The 20,375-nt window shown below is 39.5% G+C and overlaps 1 protein-coding gene across 2 annotated transcripts; it reads right to left on the bottom strand.

Moving 5' to 3' along the window:
- Positions 1–413: 413 nt before the first annotated feature.
- On the bottom strand, positions 414–19,693 carry LOC105734754 (RNA-binding protein 24). Of its 2 annotated transcripts, none has more exons than XM_086916492.1 (6): positions 19,272–19,693; positions 15,317–15,731; positions 14,161–14,287; positions 12,223–12,283; positions 2,518–2,888; positions 414–684 (listed from the first exon to the last, which is right to left on the bottom strand). In XM_086916492.1, the coding sequence occupies exons 2-6, from the start codon at positions 15,587–15,589 to the stop codon at positions 521–523; spliced, it is 996 nt and encodes a 331-aa protein (XP_086772618.1). In that variant the 5' UTR covers positions 15,590–15,731; positions 19,272–19,693; the 3' UTR covers positions 414–520. The 2 variants fall into 2 exon arrangements, with proteins under 2 accessions (XP_086772618.1, XP_086772620.1); XM_086916494.1 differs by having other exon boundaries at positions 2,671–2,888; positions 19,272–19,687.
- Between the last annotated feature and the right edge of the window lie 682 nt (positions 19,694–20,375).

Genomic DNA, 20,375 nt, shown 5'->3' with positions numbered 1-20,375 from the left:
GTTAGGTTAAGAAACGATCGAACCATCGATCCTGAGTGACGTGGGGCCGTATCCAACGAAGCTTCCTCGTTTCCTCTGCCTCTCGGTCGATACGTCGTTTCCAAAATTAACACGTGAGAACGGTGAGCTGGCTACAGCTACGAAAACGTTCGAAACAATGGCTTCTTCTCTCGTTTGGCGGAATGGAATCGCGCCGAACAGTAACCCTGCCCCCTCTCGGAGAAAGGAAGAAGCTTTGGAAAAGAAGTAGATCGACACGAAGAGACAGGCGAAGAAGATTAAACACGTGTGTGTGTGTGTCTATATATATATATATATATATATATATATATATATATATTTTTATATATATATATATATATATATATATATATATATATATATATATATATATATATACGGCGGCGAGGATCAAGTTTTGCGTGTTCTTTTTTCTTTTTTTTTTTTTTTTTCTTTTTTTAACGCTGGCGGAACAATTGGTGTGCATCGAACCTCCACCTCGCGGCAATTCATTCAACTTCTATTGCAATCTTGCTTCCTGAGGCGTCGTTTGATACGGTAGTCCTGGGAAGGCTGCGCCCGCCGCTGTTGCAGCTGCAGCCGCTGCTGCTGGTAATCCTGCCGCTGCACCTGGTAGCGTTGCATACGTGTATGGTGTCACGTAACTCGCTGCCGCTGCATTCGCTGCAAAAAGAAAGAAAAGAAAAAAGGTAAACCGCTTTCTAAGCTTCTGTGTATTTTGCCGATCTTAGAGCGGATAATCCTTTGGAGAATACAAGATGAATTGTGAATAAATAATTGTGCACAAAGAGAGTCAAAAGTGAGTTAAGAATTACGTATCTGTATCGACATTGAATGGATCTTTTCCCCCCCCCCCTTTCTTTTGTTTTGTTTTCTGTAAACTGACTTTTGACTCGTGTTACATGTGAAAATTTTTGAATGTTTTTTTTCTTCTTTTTTTTTTTTTTTTTTTTTTTTGAGTATTTGACAAAGCATCTTTAATTTTTACCCTTGTCAACAGATTCATATTCAATTCTTTGCCAAGACACTATATAATAAAAGCTTACTGACTACTCTGTCATCCATTGTGACATTTTTCCCACCACCACCGTAGACAGCACATCAGAGCATCAACAAAATTTGCATGTCGATCGTGTTGAATGCGAAGCCAGCATGAGCATGCAATATTGCATTTCCATTTTTTTTTTTTTTGTGTGTCTGTTATACAGAGAGCAGAACATTCCAGCGCAAATTAAAGAAACTTTTATTCAAGCAATTCTCATACTCCTGAGAACGTATACGAATAGCATAAAAGTAATTGCAGATAATATTGAAAATAATGAAAAAAAAAAAAGAAGGAAAAAAATGTTCAGCCATGATGTGTAAATTTTGGAATGAAGATTGTAGAAAGTTCTCCTGTTAAATGCAAAATCTATTTGCTTTTTGATATAAACATGTGTGACCAAAATAAAAAAATTCGTAAAAACTACGAAACATACGCCAACGTGAAGAAGCGATAGTGAAACAAGTAAGGAAGTATTCTCAGCAAGATTCCCATTATTTTGCGCTATGAAAAAAAGTATCAATTTCTTTTAAGATTCGTGTTGAAATTCGTTCTCAGTGAAAAAAAAAAAAAAATAAATAAATAATCCAAAAATCACAATAAATGAAAATACGTGTGAAAAGCTTCGAAAAAGAATTTCATGATAAAATAAATAAATCTGAGAAAAATTATCGAAACGTGCAATCTTTCATATATTGTTAATCTTTGCTAATACTACCTTGTTACGCAAACTTTATCAAATGTATATATTCTAGCTTCCATGAAACATGCAGTCGTCTAACAACTTGAAAAAAAACATTGAAACTGAAAACTATCAGTATCGACGCACATGCGTTCAAAATGATTACGTGATATTTTACCTTCGAAGTTACAACTCTTAAATGAAAAATGGAACAAAATTTGAAAAAAAAAAAAAAAAAAAAAGTATTTCGAAAAGATACACGTTTGAAAAGGAAAGAATAAAAAAATAAAGAATAATAGAAAAAAAGAAACTTTATAACATATCCCTTTCACGAATAAACTGGACTGGCTTATTTTATTGTAATTTGTTGGGAATCTTGCAGAGATTCCTCCTCGTGGAAGTGCAACTAATTCCGCTACTTCAAAAAAAAAAAAAAAAAAAGGAAAAAAAAAAACAACTTCTTCCTCCTTTCTCGCTCTCATTTACACCTAATGACGGGACCAAGTATTCCCTGCTAACAGCTAGATTCAAGAATCCATTTCTCCTTTTTACATTAACTTAACAATCATCATCATCACCCGGAACAGAAACAAAAATTTGACTTGAACATGGCGCTGGCGTCGAAACTTGATCCCATCACTCCACGCACTCGTCCGCCCTATCTCCCCCCCCCCCCTCCTCCCTCTCCCCTCTCTCTCTGTTTCAGCGCATTTTCTTTTTTCTTCATTTTCATTTCTTTTTTTTTTTTTTTTTTTTTCGAATAAATTTCTACCGTTGCCACGTAGCACGGACGGCAGAAATGGCGGCAGGAGAGCTTTCTCCAATCGTTGGTGTGCCAGCACCGCAGGGCTGCTGCCGTTGTGCTGCTGGTGGTGGTGTATCAGCCCGTTGCTGTCCTTGCTCTGGACACTTTTCAAACACATACCAGCGGCGGCTGCGCTGGTATAGGGATAAGCCTCGGCGAAATTGTACGACGTCCCCGGATAAGTGGCGGCAGCAGCCGCGACGTTCTGATACTCGTAGAACTGAGAGGCCGCGGCCATGGCAGCCGCGTGGGTCAACTGCGTGGCCGGAAGCGGCACCAAACCACCTGGCGCGGCAGCCGCCAGGTACGGCGACTGGTACACGTAGCCTGGTGGCACCCTGAAACCAAAATCGTGATACCGGTTAGCCGGTATATTATACCTCGCCCCCCTCCCCTCCCCCCTTCCCACCCTACATCCAATCTTAAACGACACTTAAACGACGCTATGCCACTCGTACATCTAATTTATTACGAAGAATACTCATAGTCGGATGATCATGGTGGATTAGTGATCTATCAGTGGCACTGCGATCGCTTTGTATATGTTTCTCTCTCATTCTTTCTCTCTCTCTCTCTCTCTCTGTCTCTCTTTTGTTTTATGGAAGTAAGAAAAGGAGAGGTGGTGGCGCTAGTGTCGCGCGCGTCGAGCGGCCATATTGTTAATCCACCATGATGATCGATTGGCCCTGGATAATCACACTTGCCGTTCGAGGCGACCCGTGGTCCATCGAGCTTTCTGTCAGGGATCCTAAGGGAAGTTAAGCCTTCGAACATCATCTCCGTTTTCTTTTTTTTTTTTCTCGAGGAGACGAAGAATGATAAAAATGATAACAACAACAAAGGAGGGAACTTGTTGTCGATGGACAACCGGCAAGCTCGAACTTTTCTCCCTGTGCGGTTAAGAGTTAAGAGTTAAGGGGGAGGGGGGAGGAGGGGGGAGGGAAGGAGGAAGGCTTTTTTAACCAGCGTGTACACAGTGTGAAAGTGGAATGTCGAGGTAAGTAAAGCGCGGATAATGCAACCCTTCCTACTCCTACCCCCTCAATTAAGATAAACGGTTTATTGGAAGAGCTAACTCTTCTCGAATTGAATAACAACACGATCGCGTGTGTATTGGCTTATATTCCTTCTTCTAAGGAAAGTGTCTTTCCTTTCCCGAAGTTTTAGAGAGATTAGAATCAAATCGATTTTTTTTTTTTTTTACATCTAAACGAGATGTTTAGATCGAGGAAAATTATAAAAACTTAATTCGAATCAAACTTGTATTTCGAAAAAAAAAGTGTTTCGTCTTCGAAATATATAATACGTGTATTGTATTTTCCAGCGTGAGAAAAATGAATGATCGTACGTTTTTCTTTATTAGGAAAGAAAAAAGAAAAAAAAAACACGTGTCACTGAATTAGTAATCAATTCTGTGTTATTTGAAACTGTACTTTGATATAACATTCGATAACCGTGAATCTGAGAGTATTATCCGCGTTCTATGCCGTCATACGAATGCTACTTTTACGTGTACCATTGCAATGATATATCAAACGATAATAAACGCCGAGTAATAAATGTGTGTGTATATGTGTGCGCGTGTGTATGGCTCGTGTTCGTGTAGAAATTATTATTCGATGCGTGAGCGAGAAAAAAGGACAAAGGGTGGGAGGAGGGGAAGGCAGGGAAGAGAGTGAGAGCGAAAGAGAGAGAGAGGAGACAGGTGGACGGGAAGCGAACGCGTTATGAAAACTGGTGACAGAGTGTGGTATCACTAAGGCGTGACATTAAAGAAAAAGAAGAGAAAAAAAAAAAAAAGAATGCGCAACAAATCCAATGAAAAGAGAGAAAAAAAATAATAATAGGAAAAAAGAAAAGAAAAGAAAAAGAAAAGAAAAAGAAAAAAGAAAAATCCTCAACGTGTCGGCAAAACAACAACAAACCAACGACAAACGTGTGTAAATAATCAGGTCATTTCCACGAATGATAATGATACTTTTCGATACTTCACGGCACACGATTAACCTAACACCAACGTTAGTACATAATTTACTCTAATAAAATTCACAAAAGAAAAGAGAAAAGTGAATAATACAGTTCCAATACAATGGCAGTGCCTCTGTCTCTATCTCTTTTCCCCTCTTTTTCTTTCTTTCTTTCTTTCGTTTTTTCTTCCTTTTTTTTTCAACGCATAATATCTGCGCGCGCATAAAAAAATTCGCCGCCCCGACTCGATTCTCACTTCAACTTGTTCTCCAATTTATCGCGAAAAGGATCACGTTTCCTTTATGGGCCGACGACGTACGATCATCGACCAAATTTTTCAATATATATATATATATAATATGATAACTTGCAAAAATTAATTCTTGTTAAACTTTTAAACTAATTGAAATGGTAAGCAAAATAGCAATTTTTTTTTTTTTTTTTTTACAAGAAACAAGTGTAACTCGCGAATCGCGTTTCCAAAGGACATACAGACACAGGAGACAGCCCTGAACTTTTTAACGGATCGATAATGGCTAGTGTCCAGTCCACGAGGGAAATCAATATGTTGCTCCTGTGGCTTCGAAACGATAGTTCGCCTCGTCGAATTAGTGCAGCGCATAGATTAACGAAAATGATACAAGAAAAAAACTTCCGCTTCCTTCGTTTCTATCCATCCACCTTCTCGAAATCTACGAGCGAAAATTTTAATTCGTCTAATTCGTTCGACAAGGTTTTGATAAAAGTCGATAAAAATTCCGATTCATTTCTGGAAATATCGGAAATAAATGTGTTCGAAAATTCGAATTTCAACACGATACTTCTTTTTACATGTATATATATGTATAATACGCGAAGTGGACACGTGAGAGGAACACAATCACCTGCTACCACGCTTTTTCGATCGCGTCGAAGAGATTAGTATATATCGGCGATCCTCGTAAAAATATTACGCTTGGCCTGTTACCAGATGGCGGCCAGATGCTTTCTCGGGAGAAGGGAGATATGGGATGGGGAAGGGATACTCGTGCACCCAATTTCTCGATTCTGACAATTTCCCCCGAACAAGAAACTTCGCGCCAAGTTTACGAAAATTAATAGGTTATTTGGGATGTGCGTTTACATTACCCCCTGTCCCATATCTGTGACATATCAGGACTTGTCGAGAAATCGCGACAAAGTATTCGCCTGATTTGTTGTGATTGAGATTGGTGAATATTTAAGTAGTATCGTTGAACCATCCTTAATGTAATATAACTGTGAGAAAATACCATCAGACTTTTTTTTATGAATTTTTTTACGCGACTAAAATGAGATTTTTTTTTTTTTTTTTTTTTTTTGACAAATCGTTACCGTTCGCTATTTTAAAATTCTCGATCTACTTGTCATGCTTGAAAAAACGATTTTTCAAATTCCTTCCATTTTTTTTTTTTTTTTTCTCTTTTATATCCTCGATCACAAAATATATCAAAGTCACGAATAAACGAGTCGTTGCATTCCAGACCTTGGACGACTGAATAAATTCACGAAATCCCCTCCTCCCCTTATCTGCTCCTCGGTGATCATTTTTTTTCCCTCTTCTTCTTTTTTCCCCCCTACTCCACCTATTTTCTATTCCAATTTATCTTGCCGGCGCATCTTCGCCGCGGTCCGTGCATTATGGATGGCTCGCGTGTCCTCAACCCCGCTTTTTTCCACCCTTCGTGTTTTTTCTTCGCTCCGCTACTCCCCTCCTCCGTTACCCCCCCTCGATTACCTTCCGAAAAATTAATAAAAAAAATCGAAGCTACCAAAATCTGGATCCAGCCGATCTGTGAAAAAATAAATGATCCTCCAAGGAATTTATAATACCCCTCGATTTGAAAAAAAAAACTTCGTATCGTATCGACTCGTTCGTGTGTTGCAATTCAATTCAGCAAATGGAGGGGGAGGGAAATTACGATGAATTATTTATCGTACAACGCGTCTAATTATTAAAATAAGCGGAGACGCGGCCGATTAATCGCCGATAAACGAGTAAAAGTAATTTCTACCGTAAACGTGTATTAATTTCCAACGGGATGGCATCATCGATCGAAGAAAAAGCTTGCCGTTTTTTTCACGGACGATAATTTTCGCGATCGATGAAAGAAGAAACGAACGAACGTGGCAAACGAATTTTGCCCAACTCGTTCGATTGAAAAAATTGTCTGGTGGTGTCTCTTTCGATTATCGAAAAGGGGAGGGGAGGAGGGAGAGAAAAGGAGTAAAAGGAGGGGGAAAAGGCGGTTCGCGGGTCACACCAGCAGCGTCCTTTCGTGACGCGTGTGTCTGAGCGAGCAGCCTCGATTTCCGACGCAAAGTGGCCGCGTGCACCGCGATTAGGATCTCCGCGCCAAGTGGCGCGTGGACGAACTTGCTTGATAGCCGCCCTTCTAATTCCCTGCGTACACGCCTCCCGAACGAGTTGCACATGCGGGCGCACGCTCGAACCAAGGATCACCGAATTTTCGATGCTTGTCTCGAGACAAGCATTAGAATAAAAATTTGAATAAGTGATTGAACAATTGAATAAAAAATTGAAAAATAGAAGAATTGAATAAATAGTGATTAGTTATTGAAAATTTGTTTTTAGGTTAGAAAGTTGGAGGAGGGTGAGGGGAAATTTTGTAGAGAGAGATTGAAATAGAAGGTTGGATATTAATAGGGAAAGGTTTAATTTCGAGTTTCTTTCATTTTCGGTTTAATTTATGTAGAAGAGATTAGATATACGTGTGGAAGATACATCGAAGGTTGGAAAATTTTTGAAGTCGCATGAGTCCATGTTTTTACACGTTTCGATTTAATCGGTATAGTTCGAAGGAGAAATTGAAGATTTTTATGATTTATATTCGTTGGAGGGTTGCAGCTTGAAAAATTTCTGAAAAACCACCGTAATTTGAAGTAGAAATTAGAATTTGCCATAATTCATATACATTGGAGGGCTGCACGTGGAAAACGTAATTCGAAAAAGAAATTGAAAATTTATATTCGTACTATAATTTATATTCGTTGAAAGCTTGCAACATGGAAAATTTTTAAAAATAATCGTGATTCGAAAAAGAAATTGAAAATTACTATAATTTATATTCGTTGCAACGTGGAAAACGTAATTCGAAGAAGAAATCGAAAATTGCCACGATTCATATTCTTTTGAAGCTTGCAAATATGTTAAAAGCCCCCTATGATTCTAAGAAAAAAATTAAAAATTACCATGACTCGTATTCAATGGGCAATCTTAACGTGGAAAATTTTCCACTTTCGTCCCGTACCTCTCCAAAGAAGAAAGAAAAATTAAAACACCCAAATATTACGAACAATTTACATCTCTTCCTTGACCTTGTTGGGCCTCGAAACAACGTTTCCACTCAAGTTCCCGCTTGAGTTCAATCCTCGTAAGTTCCTCATAAGTGGCGCGACGAACGCGACAGAAAACCGTTACACGAGTCCGCAAAGAACCACCCTCGAAACCCACCATTGGCCTGTTCCGCTTTCCAAGGATTGGCAGATCATCCCATTGGATTATCCACGGCGCCGGCGCTCGCACCGTTTCGCACACTGCGCATTCACTGTCCACTCACGTATTACACCACGCACGCGTACATCATCCCATCACGAGCGCGCACACACACACTCGCGAGAACTGGCCGATTGAACGGGTATTTTTCCCTACACGACACACGCGCGCCACCGACCGTTTCTCATCGACACGCGAAACGCGGAAAGAAAGGGGAAAATTACGACGCGGCCACCTGGCACACGTGCCGCCACATCTTCACGCGCGATGACACGCGTTGTCGCGCGACTTTCTCAATTCCTCTTTCTTTTTCTTTCTTTCACGGATCGATATTCTGGAAAAGGAGACGGCGAATCAGTCCGGATGACGCAAGAGCGTGGCAATTTATTCAGAGCGGTTTTATATGCAATAGAATACTCGGTCGAAAAGAATAAAGAAAACCAAGGTGACAACTTAGAAATAGAAATTTATCTCTTGGAAGGCGCGTTTATTTCTCTATCGAGGATATTATTCGTGGCTATAATTCTCGAGGATATCGGGGTAATAAACCGCGTTTCGAGAAATAAATGGTTTCGCGAAATAACTCGAACTATGTGTGTATATATATATATATATATATATAGTTGGAGAGGAATATTTGATTTTCAGATATTGTAACAATGTTTGCCTCCCGTGAAACGCTATTGGTCCGCTCGACATCGGAGTGACAGCGACAGGTGGACAGAGGAGGCATCGACAATGAAAATAGAAACAGACATTCTCCACGCACCCGGCCGCCGCGAAACCTCTTTTCTAATGCCAATATTTCAACCGTGCTCGACTAAGATGTTAACGATCTAGCGATATGAACAATATATGCACATGAAACTCCACTCTAATGTATAATCGTGCTTTTCGCTTTCACGTTTAATATTAAAAAAAAGAAAAAAAAGAACGCCTACTTTTACTCGCATATACTTTCTCGAAAAACTTCGTGAATATTCGTATTATCGTTATCAGGCTTGGAATAATTGGAAGATCGTTTTGAGAACCCGTGAAGAAAGAGGGAGGAGAGTTTTTGGAGGAGGAATCGTTGGAAGGATTGTTAGGAAGTTTAAAGAGGTCCCCTCGCGGAGGAAGCCACGGTTGAATATCGTGATGGTGAAACACAGAGGCTGACACGGGGGACAGGTGGATCTAAATAAAGATTGGACCAACGCCAGAATCTTCAAGATGGCCGAACCGAGAGATGCAAGGCGTGTCGTCGTCTTCGTTGTCGTCGTCGTCGTCGTCGTCGTCGATCCGAGTTTGTGAAAACTTACGACGCGACCACGAATGTCGTTGGACTACAAGCAACGAGAAAACTCCCTCCGGTGTTGGATTTCACTTTCCCACCTACGCTTTAGCTCCCCGCTAAATTCGAGGACAACGCGGGGCCTTGCGATTTTCGCAAGATCGACGACGACGACGACGATTTTCGTCGAGACGAAGAAATAAATAAATAATAATTTTCTCCTCGAGCCGATCGATCAATCGCTCGAGCTCGGCGAAACATCGATTCCCCTATCGATTGAAACAGTGACATACCGATGGTGCACACCGATGTTATATTATTATAAAGAAAGAATAAGAAAAAAAAAAAAGGAAAAAGAAGAAAAAAAACCACGTACAACACCAAAAAAAAAAAAAATACAACACCAATAGCGACACCAAGTGTAGTGTAAGCCTTCACCACACACACAAGGTTATTATTAATTGTATCACAATTATAGGTTAGCGTATGGTGCCTGTATGTACACTCGACGAATCTTACCGTCGAATCGTCCGAACAAATAAGATTCGCGTTAGTTCTTTTTAGAAAGAGAGGAAAAAAAAATTACTTTTCTAAATTTCTCCCCCTTGGAGAATTAAGAATTCGTTTTATATATGTCGACCTATATATGTATATATATTTGAGATTTATCGAGTTGTTACCGATACAAGAACGAATTTATTTTACTTTGCTCGTTTCTCTTTCTCTCTCATTCTCTCTCTCTCTCTCTCTCTCTCTCTCTCTCTCTCTTTCCATGGTTTCGATAACCGTTCGATATCTCGACGAATTTCTCGACGCTGCGGCTAAGAATCTGACTGGGCCAAACCGAGTGTAACGCGATAAAATCGATTGGCACGATGAAAAATTAATGAAACGTTGCCGTGTTTCGCGGCGGTGCGGGTCGATTTCCGGTGAAAAATACGGGAGATCCACACGGTTCGGAGAAATCGACCGTATTCGTTCATAATTCAACGAAATTCTGCTGCACGCGGTTAAAAATCTTCGTCCATATTCTCTTTCTTTCTTTCTTTCTCTTTCTTCCTTTCCTCTTATCTGCTCTCCTTCCTCCTTCCCCCCACTCTGCTTATTTTCGAATAAACGGATGAATAATTCAACACGAGCGCCTCCGCGCGAGTTTCCCGCGAACTAATATTTCGAGGATCCACGAGCGAGAAAAATTTCGCGGGCTGATGTAGCAAATAACACGACGAATTTTCACATTGTTGAACACGTTGTTGAACACGAAATACACCGAAATTGCGCGAATTCGATAAAAGTGAATGAACGAGACGGGGAACGGAAAGGAATGCGCGCGAAAAGTAATCGAAGGAAAAGAAGAGGAGAGAGGAGTAGGAAAGGACACTCGATACGAAACACAAGATACTAGATACACTAGAGAGTACGGAACAGATGCTATGGAGAAAAAAAAAAAAGAAAAAATAGTCTATACATGGAAACTATCCGTGTGTGTGTGTATATATATATATGTGTGTGTGTACATTTATAACGTTCGCCGATGTGTGCGTGGCCATCGATGATATATAGATTTTGCAACGTTTTAACGGGTAACGAGTTATATTAGCTGAACAACAACGTAAACCACGTTGCCTCACAGTTATTTAAACCACGCTCGCTGGATTAACGATGTGTGATTAATGATCAAAAGACAAAATCCCTAATTAGAAGATGAATAATCACGCGCGTGATTATTTCCTTTATTTTTTTATTTATTTATTTATTTTTTTAATTAATATTAATATTGATTAATTATTATGATTAAAGAAAAAGAGTGTAAAAGAGTGTAAAGACCAAAAAAAGTCAAAACCAGTAAACAAACAAATCTCTCAGCAACCGCAAATCAATTATCATATCACTTCACGTCAACCTCATCAATAAAGAAGAAACAAAAAAAACACAACCAAAAAAATACTAGTAATAGGTACTAGAAGAAGAGGCCGATCCTCGGAAGTCGACATTTTGACGGTTTTTTGTAGAAATAATATTTCGTGGATACTCATGGCTTCTGATTGTACGTGTGCCGCGTTCTTTCTTTCTTTCTCCCTCCCTCACATTTTCATCGATTGCAAATATTTTCTCTGCCCCTTCCTCTTTTTTTCTCTCACTTTTTCTCTCGTACACATGTATGTGTGTGTGTATATACGTATATAGATTTTTTTTTTTTTTTACTTTTCGTTTCAGGTCTCTCTGACTTTTTTTTTTCTATCCATATTCGTCTCTTTCTTTTTTTTTTTTTTTTTTCTAATATATTTGCGCTCCTTAGAACGGCGCCCATGGCGCTCTCAAGGATCTCGAAAAGGGAATTTCTCGGCTTGCTCCCTTACGCGCGTGTGTGTGTCAGGATGCTGAAACGTTATATATAGTCTGCCTTTAACAAAATGTTCACAAGATAAATGAAACTGGAAACACCGTCAACACCGAGTACCTTCTCTTTTTTTACGTTTTTTTTTTTTTTTTTTTTTTCAATAAATGAAATCGTTCTCCTTCTACGACAAAATCAATGCGAAAAAAATTCGAGAAAAAAAAAATTATTCTCCCCCTTAGTTTAAAATACGAGTGTCAAAAATGCGTATTATTACAATATTTAATATAAGAGGAAAAAAAATAAATAAATATTAAACGTAAACGTAAACTAACTATTCAAAACGATCGTTGATGCATCGTCTCTAATGATATCACGATGCAATTTTAAAATTCAATTTTTTGAATAAAAGTCTAAAAAATCGTCTACTACTCTTTCCTCTGCGCTGTATATTCTGTATATATAATTTTTTTTTTTTTTTTCGAATGCAACTCTTTCTTAATTCTCTACTCTCTTTTGGACAAAATCACATAAACGTGTGCGCGTTGAAGAACTCACCCATATTGGCCGGGAAGAACCGCGGGATATCCAGCTCGAATGCCAGCAGCGAACGGGAATGCTGAAATCATAAACAAGTACCGAGTTAATCCTATTTAAGTTTCTAATGGCCAGCCCTGAACTCGAGCCATGCCCCTCCTCTCTCCCGTAAATCGAACATCCTGCTCTTTCTTAAATATATCGCTCTTACCATCTCCTTCTTATCCTTCGTGCACGATACACGGAACAAAACATTTCTTCGCGACGATCGTAAAAAGAAGAAGAAGAAGAAGAAAGAAAAACGGAAATATATACATAAAAACATTTCTTCGCGACGATCGTAAAAAGAAGAAGAAGGAAAAACGGAAATTTATATATATATATATATATATATATATATATATATATTAAAAGTGTTCGAAGAACGGATCGAGAGAATCGAAGAAAAAATCGTCAAGAATCGTTAATCGATTCGTTCTTGAACTTACTCGTTACAAAGAGAGGTGTAGTACATACGAATATATAACACGATTTGCATACGCTCGTACTTTGGTAATGACGCGCTTTCTCTATCGCGAGATAGAATAGGAATACGATTCGTACGATTCGAAGTGAATATCACGCGTCGCGTGGCAACACGAAAATCAAGAGGAGTTGGTAGTAGAACCGTGAGAGCGTGGATGCGTGGATTAAATAAATCGAAACAATTTTGTAAATTTACAAACTTTTTTTTTACAAATTCGCGAAGAAACATTCGATTGGGGGGAGGAGAAGGATGATTCGCATTCGGCGCAATCGGAAAACGCAACGCGGCTTGACGCAAATTCGTCAGCGTCAGCGAATAAATTAAGATGTGAAAAACGTAAATTGGAAAGGGAAAAAAGAATTTTTTCCAAGCGCGTACCGCGCGTGCGCGTGTGTGTGCGCGCGCATCGATGCGCGCACGCTTCTTCCTCGCCTTTTCACGCATATTATCGAGAATGGAAGAGATACTTTTCTTAATAAATATCGTAGGGCCAATTTCAGGCTTGAGAATTGAGTTTCGCGCGTTGAAAGGTGGAAAGAGGGGTGGAGGGGAGACGGACGGACGGACGAAGGCGGCGCATAAACTCGGGTTAAGGCAATTTTAGACTTAGGTGCTGAAGCGCCAAGCAATGTTGGCCCGGAGCCATCGATCGGAGAGTTCAAGAAAGTGATCTCGAGGGGAGCGCGCGGGTCCACGATTTGCAGAAACGGCGCTACACTCACTGCTGCCGCCTTTTGCCCTTTCATCGGTGTTCCAAATCTTCGGATTCGGAGCGCGGCGAAATTTAAATACTTGCGCAAATCGGATTGTAAGACACGGATATCTCTTAATTTATTTCTTCCTTTTTTCTTTCTTCTTCGACTTTTACAGCTGAAGCCTTTATCGTGGTTTTCCAAAAATTGTAACCGATCTCATCAAGATTGGGCTTAAGCTTTGATAATAAGTTTCGCAGCGGGGGAAAAAGTTGGACCGCGCGTATATCACGTAGAATTATAACCGCACGTCACAAGAGGGTATATATTATCCGTGACGAATGGGATACGCTCATTTGGCTGTGTTTCAACGGCGTAAAACCCGCGACAATGATGCGCAAAAATCGGCCGAAAGTTTAGAAATGACATTCGCCCCGGAAATTAATCGATCCCTCGAAATAACATTTTTGGAATCGAGTCAATTCCGATGCGCGTGATTCGTGATCGAGAGGAATCGATAAGATTAGATCGAGAGAGTAAGAAAGAGAAAGAGGGGAGAGGAGGGGAAGAAGAAACAAAAGTAAAAGCACCCCAAGCAAAAAAAAAAAAAAAAAAAAAAAAAAAGGAAACAAATCAAATATCGCCGAATCTGTCTACTTAATAACAAAAAAAAAAATTCGCAACAATTCATTCGATAAGCGTTTTGCAAACTATCAACGTTGTTTGAGCACGAATACTTACTCGCTTGCAGATTACCCCTGGGTTTAGCTCCAAGAATCGCCAAGTTGACGTTCGCTTTGCGACCGTCGATTATGGGGTTCGGGTCTTTGCACGCCCTCTCTGCCGCTGGCCTGTCTCCCATGATCACCTGCATACAGATCCGATCGATTATTTCGTATTTAATCCTTCTTCCACCTCGCCTCGATCTTGCACGTGTGCCCCTCCGTCACGTGATCACGATGTACAAGATGATAAAATTTACGAGATTGTGCGCAAAGAGATCTTTTTTTTTTTTTTTTTTTTTTTTTTCGTAAAAAAAGACAATTCCTTGCAATAGAAGAGATGTTATTGTTTCGATGTAATCTAAGTGATGAATTTTGTTAACGGATGGTTGATGCGGATAACATTCCGAATTTTGTTCAAAACTTCCGGCGGAAGGCTTCGATTCGGCTTGTGACGTGGAACGCGTTGTTTTAGTTTATCTTTACCTCTAGTTTTTGTTTATGATTTTAAAATTATTTACTTTTCTCGAATAACTCGATAATAATAGCCGATCTCCAACGAGAGATTTGTAATCGGTTTTATTTATTTACTTTTTTTTTTTTTTGCGACGATCGGCAACAACGAGCAATTCGAAGAGAATTTCGTTAGCAAGAACGTTGACACACTCGCGTATTTTGCATATCATCCTTTGCATAAGTCGCGTACGTGTGATAAAAAAGGAATATATATATGTTTTTAAAGAAGGGGGAAAAAAAGAACCATCTACCGGAAGTTCTAAGGAAACAGTTAAATCCTTTTGAATATAAGTGAACGAACTGGTTATATTATCCCAACGAATTATCTTTGCACGTTCAACACACGCCTACTTTTAACGTTTAAAAACTATTAAGGGCAACGGTTGAGAGAACCAGTTCTCCATGGTAGCAAAATTTCTAATAAATTTTTTATCATCCCTTATTCCTCTGTTACTTGAAAAACTCTGTGCCGTTAAAAATTACACGTGTACAACACAATACAAAATAGATAAACTACTCATTCGAAGCTATCTCTCAAACTCAACAAAGCGAGCTCTCACAGCAACGACCATCAATCAACGAAAATAAAGAAAAAAGAAACTAATCAGCAAAAAAAAGAAATAAATAAATAAAAAGTAAAAAGTTATAATAATACTTACGAAACCGTAACCTCTACTTTTGCCGGTCTGCCTGTCAGTGATGACCACTGCCTCTTCAATGTCCCCATACACGTTGAAATGTTCCCTGAGACTCTTGTCGGTGGTATGATACGGCAAACCACCGACGAAAAGTTTCGTCCAAGTGGTATCCTTCTGTTGAGGCGTAGTGCCGGCCAAAGCGCCAAGGCCCGACACCAGCTCGTCCGGCCCTGGCGCCCCAACGGCGCCCACCGCGCCTACGGCACTGAGACCAGCAGCACCGGGCATCAACATCCTCCAAATTTTGGCGAGATCACCGCCGGACGGGAGGACGACCTGCTCAATTTTGACACCTTTCTCTGGTACTTTGGTCAACGGTTAATCACGTCACAGGCTTACCACCATTTAGACAAAATGATGATTCTCGTCACAGGATCTGCAATCGATAATTTCGCTCGTATTTTCAAATGATATCGTTTCCTCGATTGGATTAGTGGATTCGTGCAAAGGCAAAAGTTTAAACCGAACGTGTAAAATCGTAAAAAAAGATGAAATATTTCTCGGTATAAGATAAGGAGCGAGGAAAAAGTAGCCGTTTAGAATTTAATATCCCATTGTACGACCCATCGACGAATCGCGTCGCTTCGCGATCTTCGTAAAATGCGCAACAACATGCGCGCACGGCCACGTGCAGATCCGCGTTCGCGAGAAAAAAATTTCGCTCGTAGGTATTCGACTAGGCGCGATGGTAAGAAAGAAAGACAAAAATAAACCGTTTCTCCCTCTACCGGACCCGTTACTTCAAATACTGTTCCGTACCCCTCGTTTCCCTTGAATCGATGACTCCTTCCTGCATATATATATATATATATATATATATATACATATACATGTATATATAAAGGGAACAGATAAAAATTCCCTTTCTGCCCGGACCCCTGTGCGAACCAGGGAAAACCGGCAAGCCGGGGAACGAGAACAGAAACGAGGCACTAACCGCTGGTGCGAATATACTGTGCCGAAAGAAGAAGGAAAGGTACCACAGGGAGGAGGAGGAAGAAGAAGAAGAAAAGGGCAAGGAGAGAAGGGACCCTGACCTCCATTCAAGCCTCGGTAACGGACTGAAAAGGGAGCCAGTTTTACTTCTTGCGAGGATCGAAACTGCCTGCCAGAACCTAGGTATGGTAGGGTAGTATTTTTCGTGGGCTTCTGCCTTCGTGTTTCTGCAATGCTGCAGGTATAGAGAGAAAGAGAGAGAGAGAGAGTAGAGGATTACAGAAGGGGTCCTCCCGTTTTTTTCCCTCTTTCCTCCTTTCCACGCTCTTTCGCTCCATCTTTCTCACACTCATATTGTGCACAGGCCCTGCAAAACGGGCCCTACGTTCTTTTCCTATTTCTCCTCCCCGCTCTGGAACCCCCACCCCACCTGCCACTACCACTACCCAGCACCACACTATCGTGTCAGTGCACCGCTTCGCCCGAACGGGGCCCTTTCCTCGTCTCCCTCCCTCCCTCCCTCCGTCCCCCTCTCTCTCTCACGCACACACGCGCACTGTTTCCCAAAACGACGGCAGCTGCTGCAGAAAACCGGTGCAGCACGCCGTATAATCATATTGTTGTATTGCCATCGGGCTCCTCCTCCACCACCATCGTTCCTCTCTCTCTCTCTCTCTCTCTCTGTCTCTACCTCTGTTTCTCTCTCTTTCTCCCCCTAATTCCCTCATCCTAGAGAACCGAACGCAACTACTACACTCGGGACGTTCGTCGGTCGAGCATAAAAGGCCGCTTTTCTGAATTCAGCTACCGTGGAAGCAACGACCGTGTTACGTATGTAGTTGATAAATACTATGCTTTCTGCGATTGCCACGTTTTTTCCTAAAGTCGAACGTGTGTCGTCGAGTACGTAGCAGTACGTCTCGAGACCAACTGTGAGAATCTTTTTTGCTTTGTTACGGGTAAAGGTAATTTATTTTTTGTTATCGGCCAAAATTAATTAACGTGTAAATAGAGTACGAGTATTTTTTTTTTTTTTGCAACCGAGTATAAATACTTCGTGTGCATCTTTTTTCTTTTTTTTTTTTTTTTTTTTACAACGTTATGATTACGTCGTAATTGATAAAAATTTATAGAAAAAAATAACAAATGCTCGTGATCTCGTTTAAAGAGAAGACATACTGGATATGGTATATCCGAGCCGCATTCAAAATTAGAAAGTTATTTAAAACGGGAACGTTTGTGCATTTGGTTCAGTGCACAAGAATCTTCACACAGACTCGAATAGAAATGATTCTTAAAGTTAAATTTGCAATTCGTGATTTCTATATGAATCGCTTGATATGTATCAAATAAAAAAGAGAATGCATTTACTGGATATACTTGAAAGCTACAGACAGAATATATATTTTTCGCAAACTTTCTTTTTAATAGAAATCATGATGGCATTTTACTGCGCATTGAAGAAAAAAAAAAAAAAATAGTTGTAAGCTTTCGAGTAATATCATCACGAACGGAATGACAACTATGCAGTATGTCTCATAAATCAACGTGAAAATCGTGTCACGCGTAAATAAGTTCAATTTTTATAACGCTAGACTTTTAATTAATAATTATTATTCTTTTTGCAAAGGAAGTACGTTAGATTTTAACTTAATGATATAGTAAATTAAAAAAGGAAAAAAAAAACTCTAGATGAAAATTGAAAAAAAAGATTCCATCATTTAAAAGATTATATTTGCAAAATTTTTGAATTTGCAAATATCGAGGAAATTTCGTAGATAAATTATAGAAATCTAATAAGATGAAAAAAATTTTCGCTATAGAATCGTGTTTCGATCATGGCGCAAACACTTGCGTATTCGACACTGGCCGATTGCCACGCGCTCGACGAAACACTAAAATATCTTCTCGGCCAAAGTCGCAAAGGCCAGAGATTTAGAAAACACGAGACGATGCCTGGTTTTGCTCATAGACCGTGAAAAATGATTTTTTAGAAAAAGAAACTTTTTTTTAAACACGCATCAAACGATACCATCGTTTATCAATTGATCAAATTTCTCTTGCAACGCGAAATTGCTGAACGAAATCTCAGCAATGCACAAAATTAGATGTAGCGTTGAATTATTTACATCCCGTAACGAAGCACTTGTTGAAACATAATTGACAATGATCGTACGTACGCTCCTGAAAAATATATAAGCTTCTAATACTCCGAATCATGCAAATTTATTTTGCTACTATTCTTAAAATAATATGCTCATCGGAAAAGAAACGAAAAAAAAAAAATGAAAAAAAAGAATCGTACATAGTTCCCCTGCTCGTTTACGCCAGACGACTGTAATCACCTGCACAAGTTTCCAGGCCTTCTGTTAAAGAGAAATCGTCGGAGCCGACGTCGAGGTTTATTAATAAACGTTGTGGTACACGTGCCCGTCGTCGTGTACCCCCTTTGTCGCGACGAGACCGCTGCAACGGGGGTGAAAGAGGAGCGACAGGAGGAGAATAAGCAGATCGTTTTACGAACACGCAAGATGGCCTCGTCGAAATATTTGGCCATCGAATAAACAATATTTTTTGAACATATTTTATAATCCTTTAGCACATTTAATATACTTTGTTAAAATGACATTATAATATGAAAATATCCAACATATATATCGCAAAAATCGATTTACGTATATTCCTTTAAAACACTATATAATATATATTGCGAGACAAGCTTTTGTATTTGCAACAATTGTTATTGGAAAAAATAAGCAAACAATAACGAGTAAACAATTGCGTCATAATATTTGCAAAAAGGCATTGAATCGTAATTGTGCAATGTAATGCGAACTTAGTGACTACCTAATTATATCTCGTCGAAGCGCTAGAATATCGAATATGTTAGAACATACGATTAGGTAATGTAAAACAAAATATTCGTAAAATAATATTCGTAATATACGAAACAAAAAAAAATAGAATTTCTAATACGCACCTCTAATTTTTTGAAGCACTGTCCTCTTCCGATGCACTGAACTTGTTTCTTTAATCCCAAACACACCAATAAAAAGAGATTCACACCAACAATACGGATATCCTTCTAACAGTAAAAATAATCTATTGACCGATAAAACCGAAATTACAAAATTTAACGGTTGCACACGTTCAACAGTCGTTCGCGTTACGAAGAAATTTTATTCATTAATACTAGATTGGAGTAGGTATTCCCTGAGACCTGAGACGATTTACGAACGATAATTATTAACGCGAACACTGTTGATGACACGTACGTGGTAACGGACGGTGTCCTTTACAATTGGCGATATTTTCATACGCGCACACATCCGACACGAACGAAGGCCCACGTGCGAGTACCGAACTGCCTTTAAGTTTGCGGTTACCGTGCTGCGCGCCAGTTCGCCGGGTTCTTCGACGATTTCTCTTTTCATTGGTCTACTCGACTCCCCACTATTCCATTTTACCAGTAGCGTAGCGTAACGACGACCGAACGAGGCACGGATGAGATGCAAAAAGTAGGATCGACTAGTGACGACGTGTTGACAAATCTTTCGTCATTTTACCTCGCGGATTTTAAATATTGATTACACGTTTATTTTTTTAGATTATCTTCAAACAAAATATAAACGATCTTATTTATTTATCTTCGAATAATAATATATATATATATATTATATGTATTTATATTCTTTCTAATATTTTCGTTTCTATAAAAAAGAAAAAGAATAAAATAAGGTAATATTCATTTTCATTATTAGTAATTATTCATTTATTATTAAGATGTAACGTTAATAAAGCGACAATCGTTTATTCCCTCTTCGAAATTTATGACACCATCATTCATTCTGTTATAATAGGTAGGAAAGCAAACAAAAGACAATGTCTATTAACTTTTATACGTACCACCATAACCGTTTCTCGTGATATATTTCTTTTTCGCATCTGAGTTATTTATTTCTAATAATTTCGAGGGCCACAAAGATGTAACACAGAGACCGATAGTGTCACATTTTCGACAGACATTTGGAAGCGTTCGATCCTGCAGGATCCACGAGGCAAGGCGGTGGTCCGTCGAGGAGTA

This window comes from Apis florea, unplaced genomic scaffold, assembly GCF_048593485.1.
Source record: "Apis florea isolate Af1SG1 unplaced genomic scaffold, ASM4859348v1 contig_3802_pilon, whole genome shotgun sequence".
NCBI classification, from domain to species: Eukaryota; Metazoa; Arthropoda; class Insecta; order Hymenoptera; family Apidae; genus Apis; species Apis florea.
The sequence above is the reverse complement of the archived record's forward strand: the minus strand, read 5'-3'. Positions and strand labels throughout refer to the sequence as shown.